General features: G+C 37.0%; 2 protein-coding genes across 2 annotated transcripts in view; one reads left to right on the forward strand and one right to left on the reverse strand.

Annotated features, from left to right (window-relative positions):
* otx2a (orthodenticle homeobox 2a) overlaps window positions 1-16,543 on the forward strand; it is a 238,850-nt gene that overhangs the window by 102,796 nt on the left and 119,511 nt on the right. Inside the window, exons 4-7 of the mRNA XM_087235153.1 lie at window positions 9,570-9,641; window positions 10,873-10,946; window positions 12,412-12,697; window positions 15,017-15,189. The gene's annotated coding sequence lies outside the window, so the exon portion shown is untranslated. The remainder of the gene's footprint in view (window positions 1-9,569; window positions 9,642-10,872; window positions 10,947-12,411; window positions 12,698-15,016; window positions 15,190-16,543) is intronic.
* The window catches only part of zgc:154142, a 43,246-nt gene that overhangs the window by 1,027 nt on the left and 25,676 nt on the right, over window positions 1-16,543 (reverse strand). Inside the window, exons 12-20 of the mRNA NM_001099240.1 lie at window positions 15,051-15,160; window positions 13,843-13,940; window positions 12,395-12,672; window positions 9,327-9,490; window positions 7,083-7,266; window positions 3,829-4,047; window positions 3,593-3,733; window positions 681-905; window positions 1-598 (exon numbers count right to left, since the gene is read on the reverse strand). The exon at window positions 1-598 is cut by the window's left edge and continues 1,027 nt beyond it. Of these exons, the coding sequence (NP_001092710.1) occupies window positions 450-598; window positions 681-905; window positions 3,593-3,733; window positions 3,829-4,047; window positions 7,083-7,266; window positions 9,327-9,490; window positions 12,395-12,672; window positions 13,843-13,940; window positions 15,051-15,160 (1,568 nt within the window). The 3' untranslated portion in view covers window positions 1-449. The remainder of the gene's footprint in view (window positions 599-680; window positions 906-3,592; window positions 3,734-3,828; window positions 4,048-7,082; window positions 7,267-9,326; window positions 9,491-12,394; window positions 12,673-13,842; window positions 13,941-15,050; window positions 15,161-16,543) is intronic.

Genomic DNA, 16,543 nt, shown 5'->3' on the forward strand with positions numbered 1-16,543 from the left:
TTTGGAAACCCATTTTAGAAGATATTTTTTAGGAGTAACACCAGGATGTGTGGTCCAGTGTTTTTGGAAATCCATTTTAGAAGTGATTTTTTTTTTTTTTAGAAACACCAGCATCGGTGGTCCAGTGTCCTCGAAAACCCATTTTTGAAGTTATGTTTTAGGAGAAACACCAGGATTGGTGGTCCAGTGTCCTTGGAATTCCATTTTAGAAGTTATGTTTTAGGAGAAACAGCAGGATTTGTGGTCCAGTGTCCTTGAAAAGCCATTTTAGAAGATATTTTAGGAGAAACACCAGGATTTGTGGTCCAGTGTCCTTGAAAACCCATTTTAGAAGATATTTTTAGGAGAAACGCCAGGATTTGTGGTCCACTGTCTTTGGAAAACCATTTTAGAAGATATTTTTTGGAGAAACACCAAGATCAGTGGTCCAGTGTCCTTGAAACCCCATTTTAGAAGTGATTTTTAGAAGAAACACCAGGATCAGTTGTCCAGTGTCCTTGAAAACCCTTTTTCTGGTTGGCATCATTACTGAGAAAGCGGATGGTGGCTTTTACCCCTTTGACAGTTAAGGATAATGGCTCAGATTCACAAAATTTGCCTGAACAAAGAAAAATGTTACAATATTAAAATGGGAAATGCAGCTTTTTACAATTTCATATTTAATCATTTTATATTCAAACCTTGTGATGTTCCAGCTGCATCAAGGACCTCCACATAATCCACACACTGCCCCAACAAACCAACAGGCTGTAGATCAAAGTGAGTGAAGACTATATGGATTCCGGAGGCTGTGGGAACAGAGATAGTCCAGGTGCACACTGCTTGTTTTGGGTAGTCATTGGGCCAGTTGGGTGATTGGAGCTCGCCCTTTTGACTTGTGAAGTGTCCACCACAGCCAACAGCAGCTGGAGATTTACAGACAAAATATAATGGGTTGTTAGTTCAATGGTATGGGGTGCTCTAAGAGATTTCCATGATGTTGCTGTGGGGTTGCTACTGTGTTCTAATTGGTTGATAGATAGAGATTCACGACTACAGGTTGCTGGTCTGTTACTATAGAGTGAATTGGAGTCTGAGACAAATATTGAAAAGTTATTATTTTGAGAAGATAGGGGAGAGGGGTCTGGATGCAATTTGAGCTGCATGCAATGCTTTAAAATGGGCTCACCTAACCCTACCCCTTACAATGAAGTCACTAGCTCCATTGAGTGCATTGTGTCTGACATTGCATCTCTAAGAGATGGTCAGCTTGCATCATAAAGGCTGCATCCAGACACTACTGATACTGGGGTGCTTCATGTGACTAGCAGACCTAAAAACTAAAGAATCTTATCTAAAGGCATTGTGTAATAATTGATAATAACTATTTCTGGAGAAATTGTTTGCACAGCATCATGGGAAATGTAGTTTCCTACACAAATTCAGCTGTTTAACTTATTATTTTTTTAAATAAGTTTCCTTTAAGCACAGGTCTCATACCCAGTTTCTGGAGGGCCGCAGCTCTGCACAGTTTTGTTTCAACCCTAATTAAACCCAACTGATCAAGCTAATTGAGTCCTTCAGGCTTGTTTAACACATAAAGGTAAGTGTGTAAAAGCAGGGTTGGAACTAAACTGTGCAGAGCTGTGGGCCTTCCAGGAACTGGCTTTGATACCAGTGACATAAAGAGATAGGTTATCCAAAAAATAAAATTCTCTACTCGTTCCTTGTTTGATTTATTTATTTATTTTTTTGTCTGTTGAACAAAAAAGAAGATATTTTGGAAACATTGAACCATTGGCTTCCATAATATTTGTTTTTTCCAACTATGGTAGTCAGGGGTTACCACTTTTCAGTTTTCTTCAGAATATTTTATTAATAATATATAATATATTGTCTTCAACAAAAGAAAGAAGCTATAAAGGATTGGAACCACTTAAGGCTGAGTATGTTTTCATTTTTAGGTGTCAAAGTCAGTTCCTGGAGGGCCGCACGTCTGCAGTTCAGTTCCAACCCTAATTAAACACAGCTGATCAAACTAGTTGAGTTCTTCAGGCTTGTTTAAAACCTACAGGTAAGTGTGTTAAAGCAGGGTTGGAGCTCAACTGTGCAGGGCTGCGGCCCTCCAGGAACTGACTTTGACAGCCCTGCTTTAATTCAAACATACTGTATGGGTTAAAAAAAATCATATACAATCAATTTCCCAATGGAAAAAAATAGTTTTTACTTTCGGAATTCAACTTTAATGCTGCGTTCAGCCCAAATGCGAATTGAAGTATTTGCATGTTTAAATTGAATACAAAATCAATAGAAATGTGCACATAGAGGTGGTTTTCACAAGGTTGTGTGAATTATTTGTTTGCTGTGAACATGTGGAATTTGCTATAATTGCAAATTACGCGCAATATCCGTGCACTCAACTGTGTGCGAAAAACATACTATGAGTAAACTAGAGCCAGTGACGCATTGTTCTCTTTGCGTTGGGTGTGAACCCAACAAAATATGTTGCTTCTGCACAGTGATCTGAATGGTTAGTTGATAGAGTTTCAAAAGTGGCTGCCAGTGTGTTGCTGTGCAGTTTCTGTGATGTTCCTGAATGGTCATTAGCTCAATTCTCAGTTAAAAAGATGTTCTGAAAGGTCAGCGCCAGTGGTGTAGTGGATAGTGTGTCGACACATGCACTCTGGTGCTCATGGTGACCCGAGTTCGATTCCGCCTCGTGGTCCTATGCTGATCCTTCCTGTCTCTCTGCTCCCAATGCTTTCCTGTCAATTCTTTCTATTTTCCTATCCAACAAAGGTGAAAAACCCTAAAAATAATAATTTAAAAAAAGATGTTCTAAACGGTTCTTAAATTGGATTGTTTGACAACATGTATCCACTTGTTAAGTCTTACATCATGCAGAGCGGCTTCAGGGTCCAAGCACTTTATTCAACTGAATGGGGAGACTCATGAAATGGTAATAATAAACGTTTACAAAGCGATTTAATACTTTCGAAAATCACTATCGCAATATATATATATATATATATATATATATATATATATATATATATATATATATATATATATATATATATGTCCATGCCTAATATCCAATGGCCAGAAAGTAATTCATTTTTTTATAAATTGTTAAAATTTTGGTATTAGTTATGGAGTAAGCCCATAGATTGTTGTGTACACTATGACTTTATGTAAAATTAACTTTAATGTGTGATATAAATAAAAAGCATAAATCATAAACGAATGATTTCTCAACTCAAATGAATGGCAGTTTAACATACTGCCAACAGTATTACATACGTCACCAACACGTCACCACTTAACAAGCGGATGCTATGTGGTTGCTACGGTGTTCTAGCGGAGTTAGAGGTTTATGAAATTTATTATGGTCAATAGACATTATTAGGGGGAAGGCATTACAAATAACTAAGTAGTTACTTTTTGGGAGAGTAACTCAATATTGTAATGCATTACCTTGAAAAGTAATTTTCCTCAACTCTGGTCAAAAGATGTAGAAGCTTGCCTTAGAAAACGCCATTGATCATAACCCAGTTATGAAACAAAATGTACTCAACACACTGTTCACTTAGACGTTTTTTTGTTCACTCACACTCTATATCAACAGGATCCACTGCTTTCCATGTAGCACTGAACCCTGTGTCCACGATTTTGTCATTCGAGGAGAAGCTGATCGTCAGTCTGTCATCAATCGCTACCAGATCTCTCGGAGGAGATGTGCTGCAGTGGGTGCCTGGGAAGAAGAGCACACCGTATATTATTTCTCATCCATATTACCACCTGAAAGCACACTGATATATATGGACATGCCGCATGGGAAATTTCTACCCAGGGAGCCGATGCTATCACTGAGAGTGACTTTGTCATTGAGGCACAGTGCGGTCTCCTCCAGGGAGAAGCTGTTAAAGTGAAGGTAGACGTTTTTCCCGGTGGGCACGCGGATGTTCCACTGGCAGGCAGCTCTGTTAGTGTAGGTATCTGGGTGATGCATTGATGCCACCGTGCCCTCTGTTCCAAATAGATCTTTAAGTCCACCACAACCAGAAGCTTGAGAAAAAGAAAAGGCTTTTAAACTCCATTCTAAATACTGTAGATCAGCTTTTCTCAATCGCAGTCCTCATGCTCTACTGCTCTGCATATTTTGTGTGACCCATTTTTTTGAAACACCTGACAACCAGGTCATTAGAAAAGAAGTCAATGCTGAACGGTGTCAAGCCTCATTGACACTACGAACGACGAGTCCGTTCATTTCAATGAAGAGAGCTACTTCAGACGACCACCTCTGCCTATGCGAGCGACAGCGACCGTTGGCAATCAGGTGTGCGTGTTGAGCGACGCAGCAAAGTTGAGAACTTTATGGAAATGAAGATCGACTTTCTTGAGAGACAACCAATAGGAGCACCAGTAGAGCTCACGTGATCTTCTCTTAGCTCACTCAGAGTCCGGTTGTATTCGTGCTGTATACTGTTTACCTACACACACTTGCGTTTGCAGCAGGTCGCCACCCAGAGAGTCACTACTAGTGTGAATGAAGCATTATAATTGATTAGGTACCAACACAGTGTTCATTGCTCCCTACTCCCTTACCTTCGAAATTGCACCCTGTAGCCTCATTCACTATTCCCTACATTAGTTTACTAATATAGTCTACTTAAAGAAGTGACGAGTAAAACAAGTGTGAAGAATTAAACAAGTGAGTAAATTTGATCACTCGCATTCGAAGCAGGGGCGCCACTAGGGAGGGAAGTTTGACTTTTAGGACCCCGAGAGCTACTATTAAGGGGCCCAAACCCCTATTTGCTCAGCCCTGGGGTTTAAACCGGCTAGCCGCACCCCTGATTAAAAGGAATTTAATTTTGTATATGCTTTGCAGGTTGATTCATTCCTCGTACAGCTTAGATTTCAATTGTATAACAGATTGATTAGTTATTAACCACTTATAATTAATCACAATAACGCTATGTATTAGTATGTTGACCAAGGCTGTGTCCCAAATCGCCTACAACTCGAGTAGGTACTACATTTTCATTTGAATTTACTACATGAGCTTTAGATATGAACATTCTGCCGGCGCAATAGCCTAGTGGTTCAAGTGCTGACATTTGGTGCAGAGGCACATCAGGGTGTCCTGAGTTCGAATCCCAGCTTGAGGACATATTTCAACCCTTTTTTTTTAAGTACGTTCTATATAGTATGAATGTGAATAATATGAATGGAATGTGGACGTACTACATTCGCAATTTGTTATTATTACTTGACCTACCAGCATCAGTTTTGTCGCTTTACTTAAGGCTGATTTATACTTCTGCATAGAGTGATCAGCGTTGTTTTCCTTGCGCATGGTTATGTATCTATACTTCTGCGTGCTGTTTGTGCTGCTCTGCAATAACACTTGCAAAATGCTAGCTGGCAGTAGGTTTTATGTGTTCCTCTGTGTCGAGTTTCTTCATGGGTGTTTTATTTTTTGTGAACACTACCTTAATGTACAAGTAGCAGGCCCGGATTGGCTAATCGGGAGGACCGTGAGAATTCCCGGTGGGCCCATCCGTTTTTTGGCCGCGAGGGCCAGTGTCCCTAGCTGCTAGCACTCTCAGCAGTCGCACTTTTTTTCATTTATTCAATGAAAATCAGATGATTCACTACATTAATAAATCTGACATAAATTGGTCAGAAATCTAGAAAGGGGAGAAAAAGATTAAGCCGTCAATAGACAAATTTGTAACATCAGCGCCTTTGTGGTCCAGTGGTCAGCATGTTGCGTTACCACACCGCAGGACCCGAGTTCGATCCTTACCTGTCTACTTTATTTTTTTATTGTTAAGACATATAATACTGTTTGGGTTGTTGAACATTTCAAGTTCTAAAGCAGCTTATTTCTTGAAAAAGACGTGATCGTGTCATTAGAAACTGATTTGGAAATGACATTATTTTAATATAATCAGTCATGAACTGAGGTGGGCTGGTCTGGCTTGAAACTCCAGGGCTGAAAAGGAGTCCCACTCCGGCCCTGACAAGTAGCTAAAATTTGTTCATTCAGAGGTGTGAACCGGCAGACGTGCAACAAAATTAATCATAAGTCAAACACAAAACAAAAGTTTCCATCTTAAGCTCCTTCACAGGACTTGACACTTGAAAACAATTGCTCCAACGGGTTCGTGTGGCTCTTGATCCAGCCCACACTGGTCACAGCTACCAAGCCGACCAATCACAGAGCTTGTGCTATACGTAGTTGAGGCCATGCGACTGCGCTAAGGATGCACCGCAGCATACGTGTGCGCTTGATGCAGAAGTATTAATCAGCATTTACGTTCATAAATTATCTCGCATTGCATTATGGGATATTATGTCATTTATCGAACACACACTTTAGAATATTACCGAAATTAGTTGGTCATTAAGGTACTTCTCGCATACTCACATTTTCCAATACTATAAATTCAGACTACTTAGCTCGGAAACTGTTTTTAACATACTATATAGTATGGAAGTATGCAATTTCGGACACAACCTAAGTGTTTTTTTTGTTATACAAACATCACTTCAATTATATAATATTTTATTTTAAAACTTGATTTTAAAACACTGATAGGATTCCGCTGTGGAAGTCACCTTGTGGTCAGACATGGAAATTCATTTGGCACGTGAACTCTCATAATGTATTATAGGTATTTTCTAGCTGTTGAGTGTACGTGGGTTGTTTACAATTTTTTTGCGGTGCATTGTGGTATTGAATAAGTGCACTTTAGAAAGTCCAACACTACAAATGGCTACCCTTACAATGTAGCCTTACAATTGAGTCCAAAAAAGTTTTAAGGTAAATATTTTGGTAGTTTGTACAGTAAAAAATCAAATAAATATGTTTACAGAACTGTATTGTCCTGCTCAGTGGAAATGAGCCACAGAATGCCATATAAATAGAGTACATATTTCTGTAGAGTTTACTTTGCAGGGCACTTACGATCAAATTAGAACAAATATCTAATGTTAAAAGAGAACCATACAAAATATGCAGAGTCGTGGGGTGCTAGGACTGGAATTGAGATCCACTAATTCCAGAAAATGCAGGAATCAAACAGACATACTGGTGAAGTCGTAGATGTCTTTGCGGATGACGTTCTCTATCCAGGGCAGGTAAACAGAGGAACGAGTGAAGACGCTGGGCTTCTTATCAAAGACACAGCCGATCGGACCAAAACTAGTGATGCCGTGAACCTCCCAGGGGGCAGAGGGGCTGTCTTGGCATACCAAGGGTCCACCCGAATCACCCTGTGACAATGAATTAGTTTTGAAAGCAACATTATTATTGGTTAATAGACTTTAGTGCTGTGTGATTTGGGAAAAATATCTAGTTGAGTTTTTTTTTTAAACAGATATTGTGATTTTGATTTGATTTGCAATTTAATTTTGCAGTCAAGCTTCAGCTCAAAAATTTGTATTGTAGCTTTTTACTGCTAAAATGCAGTGTGTTTATTAAAAAAAGGAACTTAAAAGATATTAACTTATATTAGCATACATCTTTGAAATTGTACTTTGCTGTGGATTATTGGAAGACTCTCTGTTTTTGCTGTACCTAACTTACCTAACTACAATGAGTATCCACAAAGAAGCAAGTTGCCTTTTGTTGATCAGGTTCATCACCTCCCAGTAGCTCAGTGGGTAAGTGATTCACCTCTCACACCAGAGACCCGGGTTCTATCCCCGACTCTGACAGATGAAGAAGAAGACCAAGCAGATGACCAAGGACAAGAAAACGACAAAGATGGTGAAGAAGACCAAGATGAAGAAGAGAACGACAAAGAAGATGATGACAAAGACAAACAGCAAGCAGTCCAAGAAGACGAAGACCAAGAAGATGAAGACAAACACTAACATCAAGAAGACCAAGGAGACAAAGATCAACAGCAAGAACTCCAAGAAGACAAAGGCCAAGAAGAAGATAAAGACTAACATCAAGAAGACCAAGAAGACGAAGACCAAGGAGACAAAGACCAACAGCAAGAAGTCCAAGAAGACAAAGACTAAGAAGAAGAAGACAAAGACTAACATCAAGAAGACCAAGGAGACAAAGACCAACAGCAAGAAGTCTAAGAAGACAAAGACCAAGAAGAAGAAGACAAAGACTAACATCAAGAAGACCAAGGAGACAAAGACCAATAGCAAGAAGTCCAAGAAGACAAAGACCAAGAAGAAGAAGACAAAGACTAACACCAAGGAGACAAAGACCAACAGCAAGAAGACCAGGAAGATAAACACCAACAGCAAGAAGACAAAGACAAACAGCAAGAACATGAGGACAATGAAGAAAAACGCTAAGAGCAAAATGACAAAGACTAAGACCAAGATAACATCCAAGAAAATGTTCATCTTACGGATGAAGACAAAGATCAAGCAGGCTAACGTCAAAGGTGGCGAAGAAGACCAATCCAAAGAGCAAGAAGACTAAGATGACCACTTGGACAAAACTTGGACCACTTTGAGTGGACAAAGCAGACGATCATGAAGACTAAGATGACAACCATGAAGACAAAGTCCAAGACAACGAAGATTAATGCCAAGCTGAAGATGATGATGACTAAGACAAGATTGATAAGATGGCTAAGAGAAAACTAAGATAGTGACGATTACAAAGAAAATAATGATAATGAAGAAAAAAGATGTAGACCAAGACGAAGAAGAGGATGACCAAGGCCAAAAGGACTAAAAAGTTGAAGACTAATGCCAAGATGGCAAAAAAGACCATGATAATGTCACTAAGATGGCGATGAAGACCAAGACAAAGAAGAGGACTACCAAGACGACAAAGATGAAGATGACGACTAAGACCAAGAGAATGGCGATGACGATGAAGAAAAAGAGGACTACCAAGATGATGAAGAAAAAGACGATCAAAGCCATGAAAACGACGGCAGCTAAGATTATGGAAGTTGGATTTGGTGGCTTAATTGCTTATGATGTGAGTTTGTTATGATTATTTATTTTGTTGTGTGTTTACTTCAGTTTTATATTTACATGTTTAAAGCTTTTAATATGTTGTTCAATTGAAATATTGTTTAAATAAAAGTCATTCTTCAGTGACATAAACCATCATTTAGTAGGCCTTTTTATTAAAAATATTGGTTCAGTCACCATTTTAGGCAAGATACCATTTTGTATTGTATAAGATACCCTTCTCTAGTTAGTGGTGACACCAGTGGCCATTAGGTGAACTTGACCAGCAACTTTGGCTAGTCCTCACATTTGTGCACACTTAACATACCAAAAACAGAATAAATTTATCAGGCTCCACATTTAGATTTAGAGTAGTTTATCCCAGATAATTTTCCCACCTGACACACAGATTTGAGCTCATCAGGTGAAGTGTAGCCACAGCAGATCATGGAGGTCTTGACCTGAAACCACCAGTAGTCCATGCGTTTACAGGTTTCATATGGCACCACTGGCAGGGCCACCTGATTCAGGGTTTCAGCCACTTTGGGAGCCGTGGAGTTACCTATGGGAAAGATGACATGTATTTTTTGTTTGAGGAATGATAAATACGGATTGTAACTTGAGTTTGCTGTGTATTTCAGGATGCATTGTGAAAACTGTACAGCAGAGGGCGCAGTTACTCTAGAGTCTTTGGAGACTATCAGCATTGTCAGGTATGTGGGCCAGTGAGTATACATTGTGCATATATAGGATCTGTATATTTTTAGTCCCTGATTTTTTACATCAGGGCAAAAATGTGTATAAGCAAATTTAGATAATCACTGCCCTGTTAGAGTAAGTAAAAAAAGTCCACCACTTACATTTTATTAACATATATTATGAGACAAAGACATATTTACAGTTTTATTTGGCACAGCATTATTTTTTTTTTATTATTTATGTACTAGACTTATTAGACTACTTATTATTTATGTACTATGTAAATATATTAATATTTAATTAGCAAAAAATTATGTATCCACCTTTAAAATCAATTAATTATAATATATATATATATATATATATATATATATATATATATATATATGTGTGTATATATATATATATATATATATATATATATATATATATATATATATATATATATATATATATGTATATGTAAAGAAATATTTACAGTTTTATTTGGCAGTGTTATTGTTTATTATTTATACAGTTTGTACTATTAATTATTTAATTAATATTTAATTAGAAAAATTATGTCTCAACCTTCAAAACTAATGAATTACTAAAAATGTAAATAAATATCTAAAGAAATATTTAGTTTTATTTGTCAGTGTTATTTTTTTTTTACCATTTATATATACTATTAAATAATTTATTAATATTAATTAGCATTAATATTTAATATTTAAACATTTTAAATTAATAACCAAAATGTTTAAAAATTCTGTATATATGCTCATGAATAATGCAGAAATTCTCAGATTTCAGTTTTAATTCAATAAACGAAATTTATTTATAACTACACTGATTTTATGTGCCAAAATTTTATTATTAATGTTTTATATTCTACAAATACTTTAAAAAACATTAATTATAAAGTCATTTATTTACAAAAAAACGAACATGCATGTCAGGATCTGGCATTTTTATGATTTTAGATTTACATGATTTTGTTTTACCCTTAGATGTCCTTATTTCTCCCTACTTTTTCTTTTGAGCTCAGTAATTGATTGCCTTTTCCCTGTTTTTTTTAACTCTAGTTTTTCCAGAGATATTTTGTCTGTTGGCCTTTTTGTTCCTCTGTTAACACAATCTTTTGTTATCTCTACATTTTTTGTTGTTCCAAGTCTGGATTTTTGTGTGTTTGTTTTTGTACATAAATATCTTACTGTCCAAGTAGTTACTTGCTGGTGGATTCACTATCTTCCTGTGGCTCAGTGGTTAAGGAATCAGACTCTGACGCTGGAGACCTGGGTTCAAATCCTGTCTCTGACAATGCAACTATATTAATAGTTAAGCCTATTATCTTCTGAAACTATCAACATTTGACCTCCTGACCACTTTTTGTCCATTTATTAATCCGGCGTCACCACAGTGGAATGAACTGCCAACTTATCAGCACGTTTTACACAGCAGATGCCCTTCCAGCTGCAACCCATCTCTGGGAAACATCCACACAGACTCATTCACACTCATACACTATGGACAATTTAGCCTACCCAATTCACCGTCTTTGGATGTGGGAGAAACCTGAGCACCCGGGGGAAACCGAACGCAGGGAGAACATGCAAACTCCACAAAAAAATGCCAACTGACCCAGCCGAGGCTCGAACCAGCAACCTTCTTGGTAAATCATACTAAACGTTGACTATTTTAGGTCTGTTAGGAGTACCTAAATGATTTACATTTGCTAAATGCCAGAATAATGAGAGAATTTTTTAGAGAGTTTTTAATTAAATTCTAGACAGTTAAACCGTATAACTTTGGTCAAATGTTTTGGGTATCCTTCCACAAACTTCTCACAATAGTTTAAAGAAATTTTGGCCCATTCCACCTGACAGAACTGGTGTAACTGAGACAGATTTGTAGGCTGACTTGCTCGCACAAGCTTTTTCAACTCTTCCCACAAATGTTCTATAGGATTGACATCAGGGCTTTGTGATGGTCACTCCAAAACATTCACTCTGTAGTCCTTAAAGCACATTTTAACTAATTTGGCAGTACGCTTAGGGTCATGGTCTGTTTGGAAGACCCATTTGTGGCCATGTTTTAATTTCCTGGCTGATGTCTTGAGATGTTGCTTCAGTATTTCTACATAATGTTCTTTCTTCATGATGCCATCAATGCTTTGAAGTGGACCAGTCCCTCCTGCAGCAAAACAGCCCCACAACATGATGCTGCCGCCCCCATACTTCCCAGTTGGGATGGTGTTCCTAGGCTTGTAAGCTTTCCCCTTTGTCCTCCAAATGTAACTCTGGTCATTATGGCCAAACAGTTCAATTTTAGTTCTATCAGACCACAGGACATGTCTCCAAAAATGAGTCTTTTTCCCAGTTTAATTTAGCAAATTGTAATCTGGCTTTTTAATTGTTGATTCTGGCTTGTTGATGGCGTTGTGGCGTTTGCATATTCTCCTTGTGTTGGCATAGGTTTCCTCTGGGTGCTCCCGTTTCCCCCACAGTCCAAAGACATGAGCTGAAGGTGAACTGGATTAACTAAATTGGCCGTAGTGTATGTATGAATGTTTTTCAATACTGGGTTGCAGCGGGAAGGGCATCTGCTGCGTAAAACATATGCTGGAATAGTTGGCGGTTCACTGTGGCTACCTGTGATAAATAAGAGACCAAACTAAAGAAAACCGAAAGACATTTTCTGTGCAGTGCTACAACAGTACATCACTTACTAACTTACTTATAGCTTTAAAACTTTATCACCATCGTTCACATCTCATAACCCTGACCTGTTTCATCTCCCCAGCCGGTGGCGTAGCATTTTTTGCCTCCGGGCAGGAGCTCCTCAAAGGAAGGCAGACAGGCAAAATCGATGTGTTCGGTGGCCGTGACCTCTCCATCCAAACGCACCAGAGCGATGTCGAACTCCACCGTGGGCACCGTCGGGTACTGGAAGCCCTCGTGCCGATAGATACCCAGCACATTAAAACACTGCTCAGTTGATTCAGAGACAGTCAGATTGTGTTTCCCTAAACACATCTTCCAGCGATGCAGCTCATCCGCATACCTGAGAAAAGCCAACACTATTAGAGGTAAATGGAGATAAATGAAATAAAGAAAGCCTTATTACAATGATGTCATGACACTACGGGTGAATAAGGTTTACAAAATTTAACCAGTTACTATCACTATAGTATGGAGGCCCTATTTCATTCCTAATGTAATAAAAATAATACAATTCTAGAAATTCGGACTGGTAATTGGAATTTGTGTTGAGTTTATATTTTACAATGGAGATTAAAAAAAAAAGTGCAATACTAGATAATTCTCACCCTAGAGTTTTTTTTTAAACATGTGTATATTTATTTTTTTATTATTTAATTTATTATTATTATTATTTTTGTTTTATTTTATTATTTAAATTTTTTTATGTATTTTTATTTAATGCAAACCCTGACTAGTATATAGTTGTCGCTAGCTATGTATGCACTCTTTGTTCTTCAATAAATAATAATCACAAAAAATAGAAATATTGCAAGATATACATTTAGATTCACATAAATAGTCCACTGTAATTGAATCTTATCTGCACTCTCAGATAAACACACAAAGCTGTAATTCAGGCGGCGCCTGTTTAAAAGGTACACTTGTGGAATTACTCTACCTGGAAAACTTCAGGTGATTGTGGCAGTTGGAATGATTGGGATTGAAATCAGTTTTTATTAATGCAGGGTGGTAAAGGTGTACTTTAAATTTAATCGAAAAAATGATAAAATTTTACTTGAAGGGGTGTTCATAAGACCTTTATAATCATGAAATGACACATCTCATAAATGTGAAAGAAATTTGTATACATGCTTAGGACAACCGTTATTAAGTATATCTAAACTATAAACCGTTATCCCAGTAGTTCTGTGTTATTTGATTGATTGTAAATAACTGAAAAGGGTAAAAACTGAATCTCTTTCTTGATCTAACACAGATTTGAACGAAGGATTGATAAACATAACTAAATCATCATCATTTGTAATTTCTGTTGCATGGTTGTCTGAACTGAGATGCTGATCTTTTAATGATTAGATACTTTAAAAAGGTTTGGAACCACTTGAGGGAGAGTAAATTTTCACTTTTGGGTGAACTGTCTATTTAAGTACACCTATAATGTTCCTAAAATAATTCAGTGGCGTCTGTTTTAGTGTTCACAGTGTATATAAAGACTGGAATCGTTTGCTTTCACCTGATAAAGCAGTGAGCAGCGGTCAGAACCCAGTTCTTATGAATGAGAGTCCCTCCACATGTATGACCCAACATGGGTGGCTCAGAGTCACGCAAAACCTTCAAGAAAAACACACAAACTTTTAAATAGAAAAAAACCTATTTGTGTTTACATTTGTGTTTATTTATTTATTTTACAAATATGCAGAACCCATTTTACATTAAAACATTAAGTTTAAAGGGAAAGTTCATTCAGAAATTCACAATTTAGTCACCTTTAATTGGTTTTAACCATTATGAGTTTTGTTTTTTAGTTGAACACAAAGATATTCATGTCATTCATCGTAGGACAAGAAAAAAACATGGAAGTCAGTGGGTACCTGTTTCCAACATACTTCAAAATATCTTCTTTTGTGTTCAACAGAAGAATCTCAAACCAGTTTGGATGAAGTGAATGTTAAGTAAATGATGACAAAATGTTCATTTTTGAGTTATGGCTTTAATAGTTATCTATCGATTCCTAATATTTATTTACTTTCATTATTTAGAAGATATTCTGAACCCGGTACCCACTGACATCTATAGTATATATATTTTTTTCATTTGATGAATGTTAATGGCTGCCAGTTTCTAACATTCTTCAAAATATCATTTACAAAATGGTTTGGAATCACATGAGGGTGAATAAATGGTGACATCGATGAATTTGCTCTTCAGTGTTTGGACTCTCAGTAATGACTTTACACCACACTGAACTGAGCTAAACTACACTGAACTTAAACACTGAAAACTGAACTACCCTGATCCAGTTACTATGACCATTTATGTGAACCTGCTTTGACACAATCTACATTGTAAAAGCGCTATACAAATAAAGCTGAATTGAATTGAACTAAATTTTCACTTTGGTTGAACTATCCCTATAATCTTGATGCTTTCGTTAACAAACACAAACGATTGTCATAATCAATAGATCAACATAATATTATAATAGTAATACTTAAAACTGACCACAAGCACACTAATACCATCGTTTCCCTATTGAAATTTGACATATGGCAATATATGGAACATATCTATCAAAACAATCTATATATATATTGGTTAATTTCACATATGATTAGCAATGGATAAGCATATATTTAACAAGAAACCTTTGTTTTTATACGGTGTTTAATGTCTGTTATGTCTTCCAGAAGGGCTGTGTGATTGGATCTGGCTGAACTGTACCTGCATGGACACTTGCCATGGCCAGGAGTGAGGATTGGCCGGTTCTCCGTTCACTATGCGAGTGTTGACGGCAGGAGGAAACGTGGGCTTTCCGCACCTTTCAGGCCAGTCTGTGAAAGAAGAAGAGCTTAGCATTCAGGTGAGGAGGATTTCAAACATGCTGACCATTATCCTCGCTGGAAATTGCTCAGTATGGAAATAGGTGTTGCTTTTGAATGTAGTGTGAAATGTGGATTGTAAAATGCCTAAGATTTTGCCTTAGTCATCTTTGAAAGTGGTTGTTAGATTATAGAGTGCATTTCTATACACGTTTGATGGTTGGTACGCTGTATTTTGGCTAACATCGAGGTTCTCTCAAAGTTGTACAAAAGAAGTTAATGATTCGCACTCAATTGTGTTTTTATTTTTACTTTTTCTTACATTTTACGAGTGATAACAGACGATTCGGCACAAAGCCTTCCTCAGTGTGTCTCTCAAAGTTGTAAACAAATGTTTGTTTTTTCATTTTCAGTTTTGTTCTCAAAGACATTATTCATACATCATTCATGATTTTTTTTCACTGGAACTTTTACACAGAACTTAACAGGAACCTAAAACGTTTTTGTTAACTAGGATGTTGAAAGACTTTGACAATTCAAAACAGGATTTTCAGCTCTTAATCAATCAGTTGGCAGTTCATTACGCTGTGGCGACCCCTAATGAATAAAGGGATTAAGCAAAAGTAAAATCAATTAATTATGTGTAAGATGTTTTCATGAAAAATCCAAAAAACACCAGAGCAGTGTTAAATATTTTGCTGATTTAGGCACTTACATTATCCCAAATGTTTTGTGACAGAGATGTATCGCCATGCTAATGACATCACGCACCTTCAATTCTGTTTTACTAAAACACCAACAACACCAAAGACTCTTTAATGTACTTAAGAACGATAACTCCCATGATTCCATCAAAATACTTCTTTGTTTGTTGTCAATACGTGCCTTCTAGTCGCCATGAATTGACATCCCATGCCTTTATTGTTGATTATGGAATTTGTATAAACCGTTTTGACATATTGGCTGCGTCCGAAATCGCCTACTACTCAGTAGATACTGCAATTGAATTTAAATGTACTACTGCTCACTAAATACAAGCCCAACAGATCACTCAGATCTTTAAGATCATATAAACTAGAAATTCCAAGGGTTCAGTCAAAGCAGGGTGAATCTGCCTTCAGCCACTTTGCTCCTCGCTGCTGGAATCAGCTTCCAGAAATGATCAGATGTGCTCCAACATTAGGCACATTCAAATCAAGACTGAAAACACATCTGTTTAACTGTATGAGCACTGTGCTGCGTCTGACAGATCGCACTATTTGGTTTTTCATTTTCTTTTTCATTCTTTTATAGCCTATTTTAACTCATTTTAATTTGTTTTTATCTGTTTTAATAATTTTTATTGTCTGCATTTTATGTTCCTTTTTATTCCTGTTTATGTAAAGCACTTTGAAT

This window comes from Danio rerio, chromosome 1 (genome assembly GCF_052040795.2).
Source record: "Danio rerio strain M-AB ecotype USA chromosome 1, GRCz13ab, whole genome shotgun sequence".
Classification (NCBI taxonomy): Eukaryota; Metazoa; Chordata; class Actinopteri; order Cypriniformes; family Danionidae; genus Danio; species Danio rerio.